At 38.9% G+C, this 22,776-nt stretch overlaps 1 protein-coding gene across 1 annotated transcript in view; it reads right to left on the bottom strand.

Moving 5' to 3' along the window:
• Nucleotides 1-22,776, bottom strand: part of LOC307251571 (uncharacterized protein) — a gene marked incomplete at its 3' end in the record, with an annotated part of 29,950 nt that overhangs the window by 2,322 nt on the left and 4,852 nt on the right. Inside the window, exons 5-21 of the mRNA XM_080028943.1 lie at nt 22,345-22,440; nt 21,386-21,481; nt 20,438-20,533; nt 19,477-19,572; nt 18,723-18,818; nt 17,766-17,861; nt 16,805-16,900; nt 16,051-16,146; nt 15,299-15,394; nt 14,545-14,640; nt 13,586-13,681; nt 12,599-12,727; nt 12,401-12,490; nt 10,097-12,260; nt 9,866-9,919; nt 9,126-9,263; nt 8,384-8,517 (exon numbers count right to left, since the gene is read on the bottom strand). Coding sequence (XP_079885069.1) covers nt 8,384-8,517; nt 9,126-9,263; nt 9,866-9,919; nt 10,097-12,260; nt 12,401-12,490; nt 12,599-12,727; nt 13,586-13,681; nt 14,545-14,640; nt 15,299-15,394; nt 16,051-16,146; nt 16,805-16,900; nt 17,766-17,861; nt 18,723-18,818; nt 19,477-19,572; nt 20,438-20,533; nt 21,386-21,481; nt 22,345-22,440 — 3,765 coding nt within the window. The remainder of the gene's footprint in view (nt 1-8,383; nt 8,518-9,125; nt 9,264-9,865; nt 9,920-10,096; nt 12,261-12,400; nt 12,491-12,598; nt 12,728-13,585; nt 13,682-14,544; nt 14,641-15,298; nt 15,395-16,050; nt 16,147-16,804; nt 16,901-17,765; nt 17,862-18,722; nt 18,819-19,476; nt 19,573-20,437; nt 20,534-21,385; nt 21,482-22,344; nt 22,441-22,776) is intronic.

Raw genomic sequence — 22,776 nt, forward strand, 5'->3', positions numbered from 1 at the left:
TCAGAACTCAAGTAAAGCTTAAGGTGGCCCATCACAATCACAAGATTTAAAACGGAATGACAATACAAAAGGATGTGTATGTCTCTCAATGAGCCTGGTGGAAGAGCCATGAGTGGACAATCCTTGGGCATTCTAGTAGTTGTGCTGATTTTAGTTTGTCCACAAAACTAAATACAACTCAAACACTTAGGGCCAGTTTCACAGACAAGGCTTAAGCCTGCTCCGAGACTAAAATGCCTGTTTGAGCTGGATTAATTCAAAGCCACTTGCACAGACTCAGTTTAAAACAGTCCTAGATTAAAGCTAGTCCGTATTAAACAAAGCCAATTGCAAAACAGACGACTAGAGCTACTCTAAATCTAAATTTGAGTTTAAATTAATCCTCCAAAGAGGCAGGTTTAACTTCAGTTTAGTGGTGTTTGTGAGAGAGCATGGACTATTGGAATATCTAAATGAAGACCAACTCCCACTGCAGAGGCCAGCCAGAAGAGTACTTGTGGAAAGATCTAATCCATTACATGTATTTGATGAATTTACATTTTGAGACCGCTTTCAATATGGAAAATGCACTGAAAATAACAACTTCGCTTGAGTTTATCAGATTGCATTTAAATTGAAGATGTATTCAGCATAATAAAATTTGTGTCTAAAACAATTCTGTTTTCAAATGTGGTTGTTGTGATTTAAAATACTGACACACATGAATAACCAAATGACAAAACACAACATGAACACCTTTTATTTTCTACTTATATCTTCACTGTGATTAGTAATCACAATTGTCTCAGTACTGTATCTTGTTTGAATCATAGCTCTCTCTTCCAACTTCATGTCCAATTCCACCTGTAGAATTTTCATTTGCATGTCATACTTCCTTCAGATATTGCATTTTCTGCATGTAATTCTCAGGCTAACTTTCATGAAACGTCATATCTTTTGTCCTTTGTTGAAAGGTTGTGGCAAGCTCTTCTTTAAAGCGAGATTCTGGGTTTTCTACAGAGTCTATCAGCGCAGATATCATTAAATATAATGTCAAAATTATAAATGAGAAATATGTGTAATACCGATAATAATGAAGATAAGCTGAAGTTGGTGTATTGTTCTCTTAGTAACTTTTTCATTAGTATTGAATTTGTTGCAAATTACGGCCCAACTATTTATTTGCTCAGTCCCAGCAGAATGGCTTTTAGATTCAATAACCGGATGGTTTCAAACTATTTTTTAAGAGATTTTTTTTCAAATTCATTAAAGTTTATTGACGGGATTTTTTTTGCCTCTGCCATTGTTTTTTCTCACAAGCAATGGTGTTTCTGCCCCACTCCGGGTTTTTATGATCACCGTTGGACCAGCAGCATGTGCTCATGGGCAGGTGTTTACAATCAGGCTTACTTACCTTACTCCAGGACTTCATAGGCTGTGGCTGTGTCTTGATTCAGAGACCACGCACTTGGTAGGACGCAGTCTCGCGGTCTATGAAGGCTATAGCCTATGAAGGCCGATTTTAAGGCCGGTTTTAAGGCCAACGAGCCTTGTTAAACGAGACGGTCTCCGCAGGTCTCGGTTTACGAGCATTTCCGGTTTACGTAACAAGCCGTTACCTTGCGTGACGACTCGCTGCTCCTGTGCTGCCTAGCAACCCTGATTGCTGCCAACGGAGACAGCCCTGTCAACGGAGGAAAAAAGAAAAATAAGTTGTCTACCAGACGAAAAGAAAAAAAAGTACAAGAAAAAAAGAAAGGAAGATAAAAGTTAAGAAGATGGAGCAACACGTTGCTGTTTTGTTATTTCTTATTTTATTTTATGCCATCTCTGAAAAAAACGCAATGAATCTTGGGATATGTTGGGCCGCGAAGGATCCATCTGATGCAGCCTTCAAAACCGTGAAACGAAGGCTGCATTTCACGACCGCATATGAGGAGCCTTGCAAGGAGCCTTGCAAATGGGACAGCCTTTGCGCGCCGCTATGACGCAATCGGTCTTCAAATGCAGCCTTCGTAGGCTGCAATACCCATGCAATACCTGAATCAAGACACAGCCATAGTCTCAGACTAACTAAACCAAACTTAAGCCATATCCATGAAAGTGACTACATTCAGGCCTACTCCTGGCTTAATCTAGTCCCTGTCTGTGAAACCGGCCCTTAGAGAGTTTTTCACAGACAGTTTATTATTTGCAATTCTATGAATATAATGCAGATTTGTTCGTGTGACAGGGTTATGTTGGTCAAACTAAAAGACGCCTCAAAATGATCGTATCTTTGGCAAAACAGTATATTGAAGCCAGACATATTTCCCCTGTTATGTCCCCAAATTGGGCTAGGGGTAAGGACAAAGAACAGGGCACCGACAAGAACAGGCACATCAGCATGGTAAGACCAGGTCAGCAGCGGGCAGAGCAGGGGCAGCTGCTCACTGATTAGAACACCTGAGCGTGATTGAGTGAGGCATCACACCTGTTCACTCAATCAGAGGCAAATTAAGAGGGGGGGAAAGAACAAACTAAGAAAAGACCCAAAACAAACCGATACGTAACATTCCCCCTCTTCATTAAATTTTCTTGGGCAAGGACAGTGATACAGCTCCAAAATAAAGCAATCTAACTACATGTTCGACAAAGAGAGAAAGGTTTTGTCCTCTATTGAAAACAATGAAACACACTGAATTCAATGAGTCATGATTTTTCCATACTCCTTCTAGGTGTAAGAATTACAGTGCATGCTGTGTAACCACACATACATTCAACAAAAATATAAACGCAACACTTTTGTTTTTGCTCCCATTTTTCAGAGTGGCCTTTTATTGTGGACAGTCTAAGGCACACCTGTGCACTAATCATGATGTCAGATCAGCATCTTGATGTGGCACACCTGTGAGGTGGGATGGATTATCTCAGCAAAGCAGAAGTGCTCACTATCACACATTTAGACAGATTTGTGAACAATGTTTGAGAGAAATGGTAATATTGTGTATCTGGAATGAATTTTAGATCTTTATGTCCATCTCATGAAAAATGGGAGCAAAAACAAAAGTGTTGCGTTTATATTTTTGTTGAGTGTATGTCCTTTGCTAACACAGCTAACTGGCATCTCTTTGTCTCATTAAAGCAACAGGATGCAAGCATTTGGTTCAGAACAAAAGCTATTTTATGGGTAGTTAGCCAGCTAGCTGAACTGATATTGTTGAACATTAAAGAGGACCTATGATGCTTTTTGACTTTTATGACCTATAAACGTTGTTATGATGATTCATAGTCATGCTTAACCATACTAAATTATCAAATAATGACTTACATGCATTTCGACGTATTCCCTGCTGACCGTCTGGGGTGTCTGTGCAGAGCACTAAACACTATTCTTGCCAGTCGAGAAGTCACGTCTTCAAAGTGGTCTACCCTTTCATAATTTGTGACGTCGCATAAAAATTTGTGACGTGACCACGCGGATGTTTCCATGTATGGTAATGCTGTCACTTCCCTGTTCGCGTCTGCCTCGCGCCCTTATAGGTCCATGCTCGCGCTTCCCGCCACTGAAAGTGTTCCGGAAGGAAGGTAACCAATCACAACGGAGTGGGGTTTGCAGGAGGGGGGGGAGGGTGGCGGAGATGGCCGATGCACAGGCGGAGGGAGCGGAGATTGCCGAAGCACACACACTCAAGTGTTGACAGGACGTGCTGGATCGCCAAAATAAGAGAAAGAGCTTCCCGAAAATCTACATAGTTTTTTGTGATGTGATTCGTGTCAGGTTGCTCTATAGCAGTGTAAAACAAGTAATTAAGACCAGAAAAGTAGTATAATAGGTCCTCTTTAACATTACACATTAGTTTTCCTTCTCTAGTGCTTTTCTCTAGTGCTTTTTGTCAGTTTCAGGTGCATTTCCCTGACTGGTTGGGCCAAAGTGGGGCTTCCCAAGATTATTCTTGGAAACTAAGGTGGTTCTGATTAGAGAAAAAGGTTTTCCCTCCTTTATGAATAAGGTTATGGTGCTGCCCTTGAACAGCTTTGACTGGCATGTTGTATTGTCAACAGAAGATAATTCGACAATCCAAAAAATACCTATGATTATTTTTACAACAACTTTGTAAATCAGTTCATTTGTGGTAATGACATTTCACTAATGAGCATATTATACCAGAGTCAGTGTCATCGAAGCTGATTCTGAATTAAAATTGCAGCTCATTAAACCATCGACATGGCTTTGTAACTATACAGTAATAGTGATTATTATCTTAAGCATGGTTGAAGTAGTTATATTTTTCATCAGTGACAATGAAAACCAATTGGTGAAAATATCCATCAGATAAATGTAATACATTTGAGTCAATTCAAGTAATGTATACAGCCCAGTATCATTTTCCTCAGTGAGCATGACAACCTGTACAGCATTCGACACCCTCTGTCATGCTAAAAGGGCTGGGTGCCACTGTCCTTTTTTTTGGAAAAGAACATTAAAGGAAGTTGAACTACAACTATATAAACACTCCCAGAGAGAACTGTGCAGTAACCTCTACATGTTATGACTCCGGTAGTCAGCCAGCACTAGCTTTGCAGGATTTGCTCCATTACTCTATTGTATAAGATGAGGGTTGGACTTAATATGAGTTCTCTGAGGAAAAGAGGCCATCATAAACCCCTGCTGACATGCCAGGCTATTTTTATTTCGCTCCCAAATTGCACTGCTGTTCGGCACAGTGTGAGTCCAAAAGGCGTTAAAGAAAAAAAGAAAAAAATAATTATTACCACAGAATAAGTGTGATGGGATGTCATAGGAAATAAGTTGAAAGTTGAAAAAAAACAGAATGAGGAAAGGGATGAAAGGGTTACTGAAGTGAAAAGAAAAATGACTTGTGTGAGAAATGAAGAAATTAGAAGCAATGGAATGACACTTCCATTTTTAATGTCTCTCATTTCACCTTTGCAGATATACCAGTATATACGTATTTTTTTTACTCTTCAAGCTCATCTATTTAATTGTCTGTTACTCTATATTTCTGCTCCACCTCTCCCAGAAAAAGTGAGAAAAGGGTTTGGATGAGACTGAACCTGGTTCATCACAGACAGGTATTACTGCACAGTGGGTTGCGCTGTCCCCCAGGGTGTGCCTGATCTTTCGCATCTCTGCCAGATACATTGATGAGCAGGAGAGGATGATGGGCAGAGAAGATTCCAGCTACAGAAGACTGATGGCTGATGTCAGAAGGCTGCAGTCAAGCACACACCGCCCCCTGGCTCTACTGGGACATCCAATTCCCTGTGTGTCAGTGGCAAGATGTGCGTTGCATAGATATCATCCGAAGATATCCCCACCACACTCACTCTCTATGTTCCGGCTATCTAGTGACATCGGTTGTATAAGGATGACCTTGGTCCAAAAAATTGTTGTTTGCGACTACAGCACATAACAGTTCCAAATGTATTGTTGAAGATTGAGAATCGATGCCCGTCCTATTTGTGTGGAAATATATTTTTTGCTCAAGTAAACAGACTTTCTTCCCTTTGTCAGTTATAAAATAAAGTGGTTGGAGGAAATAATTCAATTGTACTCATCTCTGAAGAACTGAATGGTAGCTGTCTTTGTTCGGATTTAACTGAAAAGGCCTTCACATTTTAGCTCCATCTTTCACAACAATAGTTAAGGTTCGCTGTTAAATTAAGACACCAAAACATATCGGTTAGGATTAGGGAGAGAACAGCATTTAGGTTAGAAAGAGTGATTAGGTATTGTTAGAAAATACATTATGGTATAGGTTAAAATGACACATGTGTTAGTCTGTCATCACGGTTGCAATAGTTTTTGATAATATCCATTAATTCTAGTGACTTTATAATAACAGTAACACCCTGCATGTATATGTTAAAACAGAGTTGAATACATTGCCCAGTGAGTGTTATTAGGAGGCAGGAGTTGCAGTACAGCATTGCCTCATTTGGTCAGGCAAAAGCAAAATATAGTGTCCCTTAAGCAGATAACATCAAGTTCTGTATTTGTGCCATTCTCTCTGTGAGTCAGTGTTTCGTTATTTAGGAAAACATACTGCGCCAAGGTTGCCTTGTTTATTTATTTATTGCTTTGTTTTTTTAGCATGTCACATACAAACCAACTCTCGCAGAGACAGCTTACAATTTAAAAGTCAAAGTGATACCCATCTGGTGCACCTGCGAGGTGTGGATTGATCCGTTAAGTCAATGTGGCAGGTTGTGCCTGGGGAGATGGGCTGAAAAGACACACACACACACACACACACACACACACACACACACACACACACACACACACACACACAGCCCTGTCTTTGTCACATTGTAAGGCCACAAGACCAGCCCATGCTTTCTGGGGACCACCCTTTCTGAAGGTTTTAGAGCACTGAAAAAAATCAGGCAGAATCCTGGAGTGGGCATGAACAAGGATGTCACTTCAAATGATCAATTAGACAAAGTAAAGGTCCTTCACCTGACTAGGAACCTCTTCGTGGGGACTTTTCTGGTTTTTAGTAATAAGTGGGGCAATATACACACACTGTCTGGTATTTATTATATCCTGGGCTCCACTTAACACACATGTAGGTTTAACTTACTTTGTGGAATCACTTACCACCTTTGACTGTCAAAGTAAGGGCTGTGCTGTTTAACCATGGTATTAATCTGCTGCAGTTTGGTAATTTGTGTCAAAATGTAGGTTATGTTACGTAATTTAAGTATAATTGTATTGTATAGTACTGATGAAGCATCGATAATTATTTAGGGTTACTACAGTGTTATATAAATAGTCTTTTAAACCAGTGTGACACCTGCATAGATAGCCTATATAGAGGGTGATATATATTTTGTTGTGAAATTGTGTAAACAAGTAAACATGAACAGCCAGAGTGTTTAACAAAAAGTTTACTCAACTACAACCTTGTTATTGTGACTCGGGCAATAAAATCCTCTTATTAACTGCACAAAAAAGTATCATCTTTTAAGTGAATCATTATTACAGGCCACAAGTCCCAAAAGTAAGAACACTATACTGACACACACTTACACACCTGGCCATGGGCAATACAATCATGGTTGTTTTATTCTATTAGTTGAAAACTTTTACTTGATGGTAGGGTTGCAAAATTCCGGGAATTTTCAAAGTTGGAAACTTTCCATGGGAATTAACGGGAATTTATGGGAATTAACAGGAATTTTGGGAATTAACGGGAATAAACGGGAATTTACTAAATTTAAAGCAACCCAAATGCACTACATTCTCCTAACTATGTTATTTCAGTCCAGGCAAACATTCAAGACTGTAAGAAACAGTTTTTTCAACTAAGTTTTAATATATTTATGAACATTTAATTTCAAATCAGATTATTTTTTAAGTTTATTGAGACACCCAACTTGATATCATATATTGATTTTTACAAGACCAGGTTTACAGAGGCTTAAACTGTGATTTTAAATATAGTTGGGGACAATATATTTTAGCATAATCTTGACTAAAACAACCAGATTGTATGCAAGTACACTTGGCAAATTGGACATAGCACACATCCTACTGCAGGGGTACTGAGACCACGCCCCCTACATGCTCTGTGCATTCGTCCATCACATGGGGGGCAATTGACTTTATTCATTGAATGGGTTGGGTCAGACAGTTGAGTAATATTTAACTCAACATTCATATTTTTGTTGTTCAGTGAAATTATTGATTGTTCATAAAATAATCAAAACTTGATAAAGTTCTTCATACAAATAAATCTGTTCAAATGTAATGTTTTTTATTGTATTAGTTTGCATGGATGTCTGCCTATGACCAAACATAGTGTTTAAATGTTTAGATTTATGTTTGGATATGAAAAAAAAAAATGTAAATGACCGACTGAATATTCCCAAAATTCCCGAGCGAAAGTTCCCGTGGAAAGTTTCCGGAAAGTTACCGGTAATTTACCGGAAACTTTCCACCCCTTTGCAACCCTACTTGATGGTTAAAGGAACAATCATTCCTTTCAAGTAACCTAATTAAGGTATCAAAACATTTCAAACAAAAATGCCAATGGCTGTTGGACAAAACAGCAAATTAAACGGTCACATTGTATCAAAAACTTAAAAATACTAAGCCCCAGGCTTTAAAATATCATTCATTCATAACCACAGCACCACTGTGCCGCCCCGCGCTTTCAAAATATCAAGTATCATATTCTAACAAGAACACTGAGCAGTATCCAAATACTGATTCTCTTGCAAACGGCAGTTATCCACAAAAGGATATGATTTAACATGTAACACAACAAGCATAATAACATAACATTTATGTCAACGACATAAAGTTATTACTTCAAACTTTTTTCTTGAGAAGAGTGATTCGATTCTTAATGTAGAATTTTATGGCAGACCAATTTCTGTCTTTGAGAGCTACTTTCTCCAGCTTAAGGCACTTATCACAGTCACTCTTCCCTGGGACACGGCATGAAGTGATGAAAGACATCAGGTGCTTCTCAACAGCAAGGATCTCCTTTTTATCCCACACCTTTCTCTTGATAGGTGGACGACCTGTATAGCAAGAGAATAGAAGAGTCAATAAAGACTAATTTTAAGAGTTTGACAGCTCACAAATGACTCAGCTAGTATCAGCTTGTTTTAAGTGCTGTATGGATGAAGATACACTGGTACATGTGCTATGGTCATCATGCCTTAAGATTAATTAATTTTGGATGTAGATTCAGTTACATTGTCAGTATCATAAAGAGGCAATTTGTGTTCTGTTCCAAGTACTTGCTTCTAGCCCTGCATACAGTAGTGCAAGCAAGAACTGTAACCTATGCATCAAAGAGAAAATGTTCATTATATATAGGCCAGATCAATCTTCACTTAACAAACGCAACAAACTGGTGTCATCTTGCAGGTATAGATGAAAAGCATTGTTGTCCAGCACGTGATAGGCCAACCTGTACACGCCCCCACCCCCTACGTACATGCACTGTAAGCATATATTGAATGTCGGTCGAATGTTTCAATAAATCCCCCGAGGAGTGGTGTGAGCCATGAAACAGGTCTGTTGGGATAAAATAACCTTGTGTATTTTTTATTTATACGTATAGATATCTAGATAGGTAGATAAAATAAATACGGAGCCGAAAGTTTGAAACAATCAACTTTACCTCTGTCCCTTTTTGATGACTGGCAGTGAGAGGCTTGTGGAGGTGTCATGGTGCCTTGCTGTGGTGCTGTATCCCTTTGGCTGACGTCTGGCATTGTCGTCTCTTCCATCTGACTGGATGTGACTTGACTCCTCTCCTCTGAAAACCAAGACAAAACAAGTGACAAAAACTAATATTAGTCGTCACATCACAGTAAATTTGGCCTCAGGGCCAAACTGGGCATACTTTAAACAGATTGATATTGGCTAAGTCCGATCCCTTCTTTTATGTATTCTATGGTGTTTGGCCACCTCAGCCTGCTTGTATTGCTGCTCTCTTTTACAACGAAGTTCTACAATGGGAGAATTTCACTGCATAAAGTGGAAATCAATGTGTAAATAATTTGGATGCACCGGTTGGTGAGTTCTGATAGAGGTTGCAGAAATTCACTGAACTTGATGGCAGTAATTAATTAGTAGAGCAGTGCACAAAAATCAGCTAGCAGCGTATCATGTTTAGCCATATCAAATAATTATAATTTATGACTCACGTCAACTTAACATTTGTGACCCAGGATCCAATTATTCAATATTAGCTCAAAAAAGTCAGATACATATTAAAAAAACATTATTGTAAGTATAAGAATCAGATTCAGTATCGGTAGATACCCAAAATTAAAATGGATACTTGATCGTGACATCCCTACAGTAAATGGATAGCCTTCAATACATAAACATGATCACATTTCATAAGATACTTACCTTCCGAGCCTGAATCACACACCACCTCCGTGCTGCTGTCAAGGTGCACATTCTCTGTGAGTTAGTGGGGGATTGGAAGAGGGGTAGAAGGGAAGAAAATGACTGAATGCAATCTTCTTATTCTGAGATGTTCCAATAATGCCCAAGAAAAACACAAGACATAATATATAATGTAGATAAGCAAATTTTCCTTTATGCACAACAGTGTTGAGAAAGAAAAATAATTAGTACCGTCAGGATCAATGTTGATTTCATCCAGGGTCTTGCCTTTGAACTCTGCCATGCGTCCCTGTTCCAGAGCCATAAGAACTTTGCTTACTTTAGCAAGTTGGAGGGTGCCTTCTGGAAGTCTGTAGAACTGACGATGCACTCGTATATCATGACCAAGAAAATCAGCTAACTGATCCAGCTCTGTATTACTGAGGTTGAGAACTTGAGACAGAGTTCCTGTTTGTTTGCGCAGTTTTGTAGAGGTGAGACTTTCAGGACTTTTGGCACCACAGATCTTGGCATAGTATCGAAGGCAATCAGACCCACGGTAGCAGGTAAATGCACTTGGTCTTGCAAATAAATATGCATTATCATGAGGAACCCCACATTCCTGCCGTTTGCTGACAAGCAAATCCAATGATTGTTTCATTGCTGGGGTCAAAAGCACAGGAACCTTTCTTCCCCTTTTTCCTCTTATCTCTAGCCGCCTGAAGTGTTGACAGAGTTTTTTTTCCAAGTCTGTGAGGGCTACATTCACATCTTCCTGGGGGTCCGATGGAGTTTGAGACAAATATGCAGAGAGGGGCATTTTTGACACCTCCCCAGCTCTTCGACGGTTGAACAAAATGACTTGTGTCAATGTGATCTTAGTCAGCAGTGACCATGTCTGGGACGAAGCCTCTGTTGACAATTTACTGTGACTTTGTTGTTGTTGCGCATCTAAATAAGAATGCAAGGTCTGGACGTCTTTTGTGAATGGAAGCAACAGAGGGGCATTCCAGTTAGATTCCTGAAGTGTTCTCAGTGATGCAGACGATACCATTTCATTCCATCTTGTTTCATAGACGCTGCGGAATGTACGAGCATCTTTTGCTGCACTGTAGTCCTTCTGTACATTTGCACGGCTTTCAACAAGCATTGAAATCTTTGTCAAGCTATGTCCAAGTTTGAGAGCAAGACTTGGGGTCTTGTATTCATTGGTTTTACTGTCATGGCCTGCCACGTGTTTCACTGATTGAACAACATGCATGAAATTCTCAGGTTTGATGTGCTCTTCCATGGTCTTCAAAGGAGTAGTTTTCCTTGAGCATACCAGAAGCCTCCCCAGCTCTCTCAATTTCTGCCGAATGAATTCATGTTTGCCAACATCATATCCAAGCCTGTTATATAGATGCTCACCAAACTCTATGATGCATGTATCAGATTTGACTGCAGAATAAACTTCATCTTGAACCATGTTGTTTAACAGCTTCCATAACTCTACTCCAACACCAGGAGGTGGAGGAACAGCAAATGCACAAAGGGCCTGGACACGGGTTTTGAAAGGTTTATTTTGTCGAACATCAGGCCTGAACTTGCAGATCTTCATGTGCCGCCAAAGGACCTTCTTTGTGAAAAAGCCTTGGCAATATACACAATGCAGGAAATTCTGTGCTTGAGAATCCTGTTTTGGTTGCTTGCGAGGAACAAGTTTTCCTAGACCAGTATTTAATACTTCAACATTGTGTGCAAAGTTGCCCCTATTTCTCAGATGTTCCAGGTGCATTCGTCTTTCTTTGGATCCTTTTGGGAACGACAGAGCCTGTGCAACCTCTGGCTTATTGAAATGAGCACGCTCCAAATGCCTCGCCATTTTTCCAACTCCTAACTTACAGTACAAACAGTATTGCTTTTTGTTATACATTCTTGTCCCGTTATCCTTTTTACAGACGGCAGGTATGGAAAGTGAACCATCAGGCACTCCATCTTCTATATGGAGGGAAGATGCACTGTCAGGAAGATTCTGATCTAGATTTGGCGTTACGTTTTCAAATAGGACTTCAGTGTCTCCCATTTCACTCTGTTTTGATGAGTGCCCACTAGTGGTTTGTGTTCTAGGACAGGATGAATGGCTTGAACATCGCCTTTTACATCTCACACCAGAGACTCTCTCTTTTCTTGAGCATGAGCGTCCTCTGTTCAGCACCTGCTTTGAAGAATGACAGTTCAGTTTCGTTTTTGAGAGACATACATCTCTCATTTTTAGGCATTGGCCCAGGCTTGGTATCCGTTTAACTGGCTCAAGAACTTCACTTGTGTCTGTATCATCAGAATGATCCGTACTAGTCTGAGGAATATATTCCTCTCCACTGTCACCTGAGGTGTCATAGAGCTCATCCGAATCAAATTGAATCCGGTTGACCATCTTTAAGAAAGAAAATGTAAATTAAATGTATGTCAGCTTAAATAAAGTATCTATTGTTACTCCACTCAAGATAATAACAATCAGTAATGAAATGTAAAGCCAATGTATTCATTTTTTCTCTCTCACTGTGTGTTGCTTACTTGTATGCTTTTGGTCCTCCTCAGTCTTGGGATAGTGACTTGGTCCTCTTTGGAGAGGCAATGTTCAGAGTCTGAACTTGGACTTGATATCTAGGGTGTCCGAAATAAATGTCTTGTTAAAGTTTTGACCAATGGACGAAGAACAAAATGATATAAAGAAAGACATGAAAACGTTCGAGTGTATAAACATCACAATACCATAAAGCTGGATTTTAGGGACACAGGACTTGTGGTTGTAGCCTGAGATTCATCAGAATCGGTGTAATTTACAAGGGAAGTAATCCTGACTTTTTTAGTTGGAGAGTGAAGTTCTGGGTTTTCTGAGCCCTATAGGAAGAAAAAAGATTTGATAACTTTCAATTTTTATTTTACTATAAATTATCAACTGGACAATCAATTAATTCACAAGTATAATAAAGTATTACTTTTGTTAAAAAAAAACTTAATTATAGCTGGAAATGAAATAAAAATAATTTATACTTCATAAATTAGTGAAGTCACATGAAAACATTATAACTATACTGTGCTTATAAGAAAATACTTTGACTCATACTTAACAGATTTGTTTAAATGATCAGAAACATTGGGGATGAAAAGTGACAATTTCAAAAACAAAAGAATTCCACAGGTAGATACAAAAGATGATTGCCATTATTTTACTTAAAGATTTCCTCCATCTGACACAAAGCAGTTTTACTTTTGATGTTTAAGTTGTTTCTGATTTCTAACATTAATAAGCTGCCTACTGTTCCCATTACAGTTAACAACAAGTAAAGCTGAGGTCTGACTAGATGAACTGACCTCAGACTAACAGCTGGTCTGTTTGGTAGAGAGTAAAACTGAGCTCAAGCTCAAGGATGCATGTTATTGATGGTGTTTTGTTAAGTTTAAGGACAGAAAAACTAGTCAACTTAAAATAGTAAAATATTACTCAGTAACCGTGGACCCCACAACTCATGAAGACCTGAAAAGTGTGTCTGACACTGGTCATCTTAAAGCACTCTGATTGGACCAAATCTAGTCATAAAAACCAGCATACTCATTTATGTCCAATCATATACTGACCCAAACAAAACCAAAATGTGTCTTCTAGTGAAAAGACCACAGCAATCAAAGAAGAAAAGCTTAGAGCTAAAGTATAGTTGAATGATAGATATTTAAATACATTCTGACAGAAATTCGTACCTGCATCTGGTCGCATGAAGGTCCCTGAAGAGCCTCATCTTTGGATCTGCAGGTGTCAGTCTCAGAAGACTCAGGGGCAAAGCAGACTCCTTTAACCTGAACAATCAGTTGAGAATTATTATTGAGCAGTTAGTGAGCAGTGACACCATTTCAGTTGCACAACAACACCAACCATGGGTAGATACACAATATGGCCAACAATGACTGTGGTTGTATTACTTAAAGATTTCCTCCATCTGACACAAAGCAGTTGTACTTTTGAAATGTTTAAGTTGTTTCTGATTTCTAACATTAATAAGCTGCCTACTGTTCCCATTACAGTTAACAACAAGTAAAGCTGAGGTCTGACTAGATGAACTGACCTCAGACCAACAGCTGGTCTGTCTGGTAGAGAGTAAAACTGAGCTCAAATTCAAGGATGCATGTTATTGATGGTGTTTTGTTAAGTTTAAGGACAGAAAAATGAAGATGAGTCAACTTAAAATGATAAAATATTACTGAGTAACCGTGGACCCCACAACTCATGAAGACCTGAAAAGTGTGTCTGACACTGGACAAGATGAACTGACCTCAGACCAACAGCTGGTCTGTCTGGTAGAGAGTAAAACTGAGCTCAAGTTCAAGGATGCATGTTATTGATGGTGTTTTGTTAAGTTTAAGGACAGAAAAATGAAGATGAGTCAACTTAAAATAGTAAAATATTACTCAGTAACCGTGGACCCCACAACTCATGAAGACCTGAAAAGTGTGTCTGACACTGGTCTTCTTAAAGCACTCTGATTGGACCTCATCAAGTCATAAAAACTAGAATGCTCATTTATGTCAAATCATATACTGACCCAAACAAAACCAAAATGTGTCTTCTAGTGAAAAGACCACAGCAATCAAAGAAGAAAAGCTTAGAACTAAAGTATAGTTGAATGATAGACATTTAAATACATTCTGACAGAAACTCGTACCTGCATCTGGTCGCATGAAGGTCCCTGAAGAGCCTCATCTTTGGATCTGCAGGTGTCAGTCTCAGAAGACTCAGGGGCAAAGCAGACTCCTTTAACCTGAACAATCAGTTGAGAATTATTATTGAGCAGTTAGTGAGCAGTGACACCATTTCAGTTGCACAACAACATCAACCATGGGTAGATACACAATATGGCCAACAATGACTGTGGTTGTATTACTTAAAGATTTCCTCCATCTGACACAAAGCAGTTATACTTTTGAAATGTTTAAGTTGTTTCTGATTTCTAACATTAATAAGCTGCCTACTGTTCCCATTACAGTTAACAACAAGTAAAGCTGAGGTCTGACTAGATGAACTGACCTCAGACCAACAGCTGGTCTGTCTGGTAGAGAGTAAAACTGAGCTCAAGCTCAAGGATGCATGTTATTGATGGTGTTTTGTTAAGTTTAAGGACAGAAAAATGAAGATAAGTCAACTTAAAATAGTAAAATATTACTCAGTGACCGTGGACCCCACAACTCATGAAGACCTGACACGTGTGTGTCTGACACTGGTCTTCTTAAAGCACTCTGATTGGACCTCATCAAGTCATAAAAACTAGAATGCTCATTTATGTCAAATCATATACTGACCCAAACAAAACCAAAATGTGTCTTCTAGTGAAAAGACCACAGCAATCAAAGAAGAAAAGCTTAGAGCTAAAGTATAGTTGAATGATAGATATTTAAATACATTCTGACAGAAATTCGTACCTGCATCTGGTCGCATGAAGGTCCCTGAAGAGCCTCATCTTTGGATCTGCAGGTGTCAGTCTCAGAAGACTCAGGGGCAAAGCAGACTCCTTTAACCTGAACAATCAGTTGAGAATTATTATTGAGCAGTTAGTGAGCAGTGACACCATTTCAGTTGCACAACAACACCAACCATGGGTAGATACACAATATGGCCAACAATGACTGTGGTTGTATTACTTAAAGATTTCCTCCATCTGACACAAAGCAGTTGTACTTTTGAAATGTTTAAGTTGTTTCTGATTTCTAACATTAATAAGCTGCCTACTGTTCCCATTACAGTTAACAACAAGTAAAGCTGAGGTCTGACTAGATGAACTGACCTCAGACCAACAGCTGGTCTGTCTGGTAGAGAGTAAAACTGAGCTCAAATTCAAGGATGCATGTTATTGATGGTGTTTTGTTAAGTTTAAGGACAGAAAAATGAAGATGAGTCAACTTAAAATAGTAAAATATTACTCAGTAACCGTGGACCCCACAACTCATGAAGACCTGAAAAGTGTGTCTGACACTGGTCTTCTTAAAGCACTCTGATTGGACCTCATCAAGTCATAAAAACTAGAATGCTCATTTATGTCAAATCATATACTGACCCAAACAAAACCAAAATGTGTCTTCTAGTGAAAAGACCACAGCAATCAAAGAAGAAAAGCTTAGAACTAAAGTATAGTTGAATGATAGACATTTAAATACATTCTGACAGAAACTCGTACCTGCATCTGGTCGCATGAAGGTCCCTGAAGAGCCTCATCTTTGGATCTGCAGGTGTCAGTCTCAGAAGACTCAGGGGCAAAGCAGACTCCTTTAACCTGAACAATCAGTTGAGAATTATTATTGAGCAGTTAGTGAGCAGTGACACCATTTCAGTTGCACAACAACATCAACCATGGGTAGATACACAATATGGCCAACAATGACTGTGGTTGTATTACTTAAAGATTTCCTCCATCTGACACAAAGCAGTTATACTTTTGAAATGTTTAAGTTGTTTCTGATTTCTAACATTAATAAGCTGCCTACTGTTCCCATTACAGTTAACAACAAGTAAAGCTGAGGTCTGACTAGATGAACTGACCTCAGACCAACAGCTGGTCTGTCTGGTAGAGAGTAAAACTGAGCTCAAGCTCAAGGATGCATGTTATTGATGGTGTTTTGTTAAGTTTAAGGACAGAAAAATGAAGATAAGTCAACTTAAAATAGTAAAATATTACTCAGTGACCGTGGACCCCACAACTCATGAAGACCTGACACGTGTGTGTCTGACACTGGTCTTCTTAAAGCACTCTGATTGGACCTCATCAAGTCATAAAAACTAGAATGCTCATTTATGTCAAATCATATACTGACCCAAACAAAACCAAAATGTGTCTTCTAGTGAAAAGACCACAGCAATCAAAGAAGAAAAGCTTAGAACTAAAGTATAGTTGAATGATGGATATTTAAATACATTCTGACAGAAACTCATACCTGCATCTGGTCGCATGAAGGTCCCTGAAGAGCCTCATCTTTGGATCTGCAGGTGTCAGTCTCAGAAGACTCAGGGGCAAAGCAGACTCCTTTAACCTGAACAATCAGTTGAGAATTATTATTGAGCAGTTAGTGAGCAGTGACACCATTTCAGTTGCACAACAACATCAACCATGGGTAGATACACAATATGGCCAACAATGACTGTGGTTGTATTACTTAAAGATTTCCTCCATCTGACACAAAGCAGTTATACTTTTGAAATGTTTAAGTTGTTTCTGATTTCTAACATTAATAAGCTGCCTACTGTTCCCATTACAGTTAACAACAAGTAAAGCTGAGGTCTGACTAGATGAACTGACCTCAGACCAACAGCTGGTCTGTCTGGTAGAGAGTAAAACTGAGCTCAAGCTCAAGGATGCATGTTATTGATGGTGTTTTGTTAAGTTTAAGGACAGAAAAATGAAGATGAGTCAACTTAAAATGATAAAATATTACTGAGTAACCGTGGACCCCACAACTCATGAAGACCTGAAAAGTGTGTCTGACACTGGACAAGATGAACTGACCTCAGACCAACAGCTGGTCTGTCTGGTAGAGAGTAAAACTGAGCTCAAGCTCAAGGATGCATGTTATTGATGGTGTTTTGTTAAGTTTAAGGACAGAAAAATTAAGATAAGTCAACTTAAAATAGTAAAATATTACTCAGTGACCGTGGACCCCACAACTCATGAAGACCTGACACGTGTGTGTCTGACACTGGTCTTCTTAAAGCACTCTGATTGGACCTCATCAAGTCATAAAAACTAGAATGCTCATTTATGTCCAATCATATACTGACCCAAACAAAACCAAAATGTGTCTTCTAGTGAAAAGACCGCAGCAATCAAAGAAGAAAAGCTTAGAGCTAAAGTATAGTTGAATGATAGATATTTAAATACATTCTGACAGAAACTCGTACCTGCATCTGGTCGCATGAAGGTCCCTGAAGAGCCTCATCTTTGGATCTGCAGGTGTCAGTCTCAGAAGACTCAGGGGCAAAGCAGACTCCTTTAACCTGAACAATCAGTTGAGAATTATTATTGAGCAGTTAGTGAGCAGTGACACCATTTCAGTTGCACAACAACATCAACCATGGGTAGATACACAATATGGCCAACAATGACTGTGGTTGTATTACTTAAAAATTTCCTCCATCTGACACAAAGCAGTTATACTTTTGAAATGTTTAAGTTGTTTCTGATTCCTAACATTAATAAGCTGCCTACTGTTCCCATTACAGTTAACAACAAGTAAAGCTGAGGTCTGACTAGATGAACTGACCTCAGACCAACAGCTGGTCTGTCTGGTAGAGAGTAAAACTGAGCTCAAATTCAAGGATGCATGTTATTGATGGTGTTTTGTTAAGTTTAAGGACAGAAAAATGAAGATGAGTCAACTTAAAATGATAAAATATTACTGAGTAACCGTGGACCCCACAACTCATGAAGACCTGAAAAGTGTGTCTGACACTGGACAAGATGAACTGACCTCAGACCAACAGCTGGTCTGTCTGGTAGAGAGTAAAACTGAGCTCAAGTTCAAGGATGCATGTTATTGATGGTGTTTTGTTAAGTTTAAGGACAGAAAAATGAAGATGAGTCAACTTAAAATAGTAAAATATTACTCAGTAACCGTGGACCCCACAACTCATGAAGACCTGAAAAGTGTGTCTGACACTGGTCTTCTTAAAGCACTCTGATTGGACCTCATCAAGTCATAAAAACTAGAATGCTCATTTATGTCCAATCATACTGACCCAAACAAAACCAAAATGTGTCTTCTAGTGAAAAGACCACAGCAATCAAAGAAGAAAAGCTTAGAGCTAAAGTATAGTTGAATGATAGATATTTAAATACATTCTGACAGAAATTCGTACCTGCATCTGGTCGCATGAAGGTCCCTGAAGAGCCTCATCTTTGGATCTGCAGGTGTCAGTCTCAGAAGACTCAGGGGCAAAGCAGACTCCTTTAACCTGAACAATCAGTTGAGAATTATTATTGAGCAGTTAGTGAGCAGTGACACCATTTCAGTTGCACAACAACATCAACCATGGGTAGATACACAATATGGCCAACAATGACTGTGGTTTTATTACTTAAAAATTTCCTCCATCTGACACAAAGCAGTTATACTTTTGAAATGTTTAAGTTGTTTCTGATTCCTAACATTAATAAGCTGCCTACTGTTCCCATTACAGTTAACAACAAGTAAAGCTGAGGTCTGACTAGATGAACTGACCTCAGACCAACAGCTGGTCTGTCTGGTAGAGAGTAAAACTGAGCTCAAATTCAAGAATGCATGTTATTGATGGTGTTTTGTTAAGTTTAAGGACAGAAAAATGAAACTAAGTCAACTTAAAATAGTAAAATATTACTCAGTGACCGTGGACCCCACAACTCATGAAGACCTGACACGTGTGCGTCTGACACTGGTCTTCTTAAAGCACTCTGATTGGACCTCATCAAGTCATAAAAACTAGAATGCTCATTTATGTCAAATCATATACTGACCCAAACAAAACCAAAATGTGTCTTCTAGTGAAAAGACCACAGCAATCAAAGAAGAAAAGCTTAGAACTAAAGTATAGTTGAATGATAGACATTTAAATACATTCTGACAGAAACTCGTACCTGCATCTGGTCGCATGAAGGTCCCTGAAGAGCCTCATCTTTGGATCTGCAGGTGTCAGTCTCAGAAGACTCAGGGGCAAAGCAGACTCCTTTAACCTGAACAATCAGTTGAGAATTATTATTGAGCAGTTAGTGAGCAGTGACACCATTTCAGTTGCACAACAACATCAACCATGGGTAGATACACAATATGGCCAACAATGACTGTGGTTGTATTACTTAAAGATTTCCTCCATCTGACACAAAGCAGTTATACTTTTGAAATGTTTAAGTTGTTTCTGATTTCTAACATTAATAAGCTGCCTACTGTTCCCATTACAGTTAACAACAAGTAAAGCTGAGGTCTGACTAGATGAACTGACCTCAGACCAACAGCTGGTCTGTTTGGTAGAGAGTAAAACTGAGCTCAAGCTCAAGGATGCATGTTATTGATGGTGTTTTGTTAAGTTTAAGGACAGAAAAATGAAGATGAGTCAACTTAAAATGATAAAATATTACTGAGTAACCGTGGACCCCACAACTCATGAAGACCTGAAAAGTGTGTCTGACACTGGACAAGATGAACTGACCTCAGACCAACAGCTGGTCTGTTTGGTAGAGAGTAAAACTGAGCTCAAGCTCAAGGATGCATGTTATTGATGGTATTTTGTTAAGTTTAAGGACAGAAAAATGAAGATGAATCAACTTAAAATGATAAAATATTACTGAGTAACTGTGGACCCCACAACTCATGAAGACCTGACACGTGTGTGTCTGACACTGGTCTTCTGAAAGCACTCTGATTGGACCTCATCAAGTCATAAAAACTAGAATACTCATTTATGTCCAATCATATACTGACCCAAACAAAACCAAAATGTGTCTTCTAGTGAAAAGACCGCAGCAATCAAAGAAGAAAAGCTTAGAGCTAAAGTATAGTTGAATGATAGATATTTAAATACATTCTGACAGAAATTCGTACCTGCATCTGGTCGCATGAAGGTCCCTGAAGAGCCTCATCTTTGGATCTGCAGGTGTCAGTCTCAGAAGACTCAGGGGCAAAGCAGACTCCTTTAACCTGAACAATCAGTTGAGAATTATTATTGAGCAGTTAGTGAGCTGTGACACCATTTCAGTTGCACAACAACATCAACCATGGGTAGATACACAATATGGCCAACAATGACTGTGGTTGTATTACTTAAAGATTTCCTCCATCTGACACAAAGCAGTTATACTTTTGAAATGTTTAAGTTGTTTCTGATTTCTAACATTAATAAGCTGCCTACTGTTCCCATTACAGTTAACAACAAGTAAAGCTGAGGTCTGACTAGATGAACTGACCTCAGACCAACAGCTGGTCTGTCTGGTAGAGAGTAAAACTGAGCTCAAATTCAAGAATGCATGTTATTGATGGTGTTTTGTTAAGTTTAAGGACAGAAAAATGAAGATGAGTCAACTTAAAATGATAAAATATTACTGAGTAACCGTGGACCCCACAACTCATGAAGACCTGAAAAGTGTGTAGATGAACTGACCTCAGACCAACAGCTGGTCTGTCTGGTAGAGAGTAAAACTGAGCTCAAGCTCAAGGATGCATGTTATTGATGGTGTTTTGTTAAGTTTAAGGACAGAAAAATTAAGATAAGTCAACTTAAAATAGTAAAATATTACTCAGTGACCGTGGACCCCACAACTCATGAAGACCTGACACGTGTGTGTCTGACACTGGTCTTCTTAAAGCACTCTGATTGGACCTCATCAAGTCATAAAAACTAGAATGCTCATTTATGTCCAATCATATACTGACCCAAACAAAACCAAAATGTGTCTTCTAGTGAAAAGACCGCAGCAATCAAAGAAGAAAAGCTTAGAGCTAAAGTATAGTTGAATGATAGATATTTAAATACATTCTGACAGAAATACGTACCTGCATCTGGTCGCATGAAGGTCCCTGAAGAGCCTCATCTTTGGATCTGCAGGTGTCAGTCTCAGAAGACTCAGGGGCAAAGCAGACTCCTTTAACCTGAACAATCAGTTGAGAATTATTATTGAGCAGTTAGTGAGCAGTGACACCATTTCAGTTGCACAACAACATCAACCATGGGTAGATACACAATATGGCCAACAATGACTGTGGTTGTATTACTTAAAGATTTTCTCCATCTGACACAAAGCAGTTATACTTTTGAAATGTTTAAGTTGTTTCTGATTCCTAACATTAATAAGCTGCCTACTGTTCCCATTACAGTTAACAACAAGTAAAGCTGAGGTCTGACTAGATGAACTGACCTCAGACCAACAGCTGGTCTGTCTGGTAGAGAGTAAAACTGAGCTCAAGCTCAAGGATGCATGTTATTGATGGTGTTTTGTTAAGTTTAAGGACAGAAAAATGAAGATGAGTCAACTTAAAATGATAAAATATTACTGAGTAACTGTGGACCCCACAACTCATGAAGACCTGAAAAGTGTGTCTGACACTGGACAAGATGAACTGACCTCAGACCAACAGCTGGTCTGTCTGGTAGAGAGTAAAACCAAGCTCAAGCTCAAGGATGCATGTTATTGATGGTGTTTTGTTAAGTTTAAGGACAGAAAAATGAAGATAAGTCAACTTAAAATAGTAAAATATTATTCAGTGACCGTGGACCCCACAACTCATGAAGACCTGAAACGTGTGTGTCTGACACTGGTCTTCTTAAAGCACTCTGATTGGACCTCATCAAGTCATAAAAACTAGAATGCTCATTTATGTCCAATCATACTGACCCAAACAAAACCAAAATGTGTCTTCTAGTGAAAAGACCGCAGCAATCAAAGAAGAAAAGCTTAGAGCTAAAGTATAGTTGAATGATAGACATTTAAATACATTCTGACAGAAATTCGTACCTGCATCTGGTCGCATGAAGGTCCCTGAAGAGCCTCATCTTTGGATCTGCAGGTGTCAGTCTCAGAAGACTCAGGGGCAAAGCAGACTCCTTTAACCTGAACAATCAGTTGAGAATTATTATTGAGCAGTTAGTGAGCAGTGACACCATTTCAGTTGCACAACAACATCAACCATGGGTAGATACACAATATGGCCAACAATGACTGTGGTTGTATTACTTAAAGATTTCCTCCATCTGACACAAAGCAGTTATACTTTTGAAATGTTTAAGTTGTTTCTGATTTCTAACATTAATAAGCTGCCTACTGTTCCCATTACAGTTAACAACAAGTAAAGCTGAGGAATGCTCATTTATGTCCAGTCATACTGACCCAAACAAAACCAAAATGTGCTTTCAATTGCAATTCTGCAGCAATCAAAGGAAACAAGGT

Source organism: Ammodytes marinus, assembly GCF_949987685.1.
Source record: "Ammodytes marinus genome assembly, chromosome: 1".
NCBI lineage: Eukaryota > Metazoa > Chordata > Actinopteri > Uranoscopiformes > Ammodytidae > Ammodytes > Ammodytes marinus.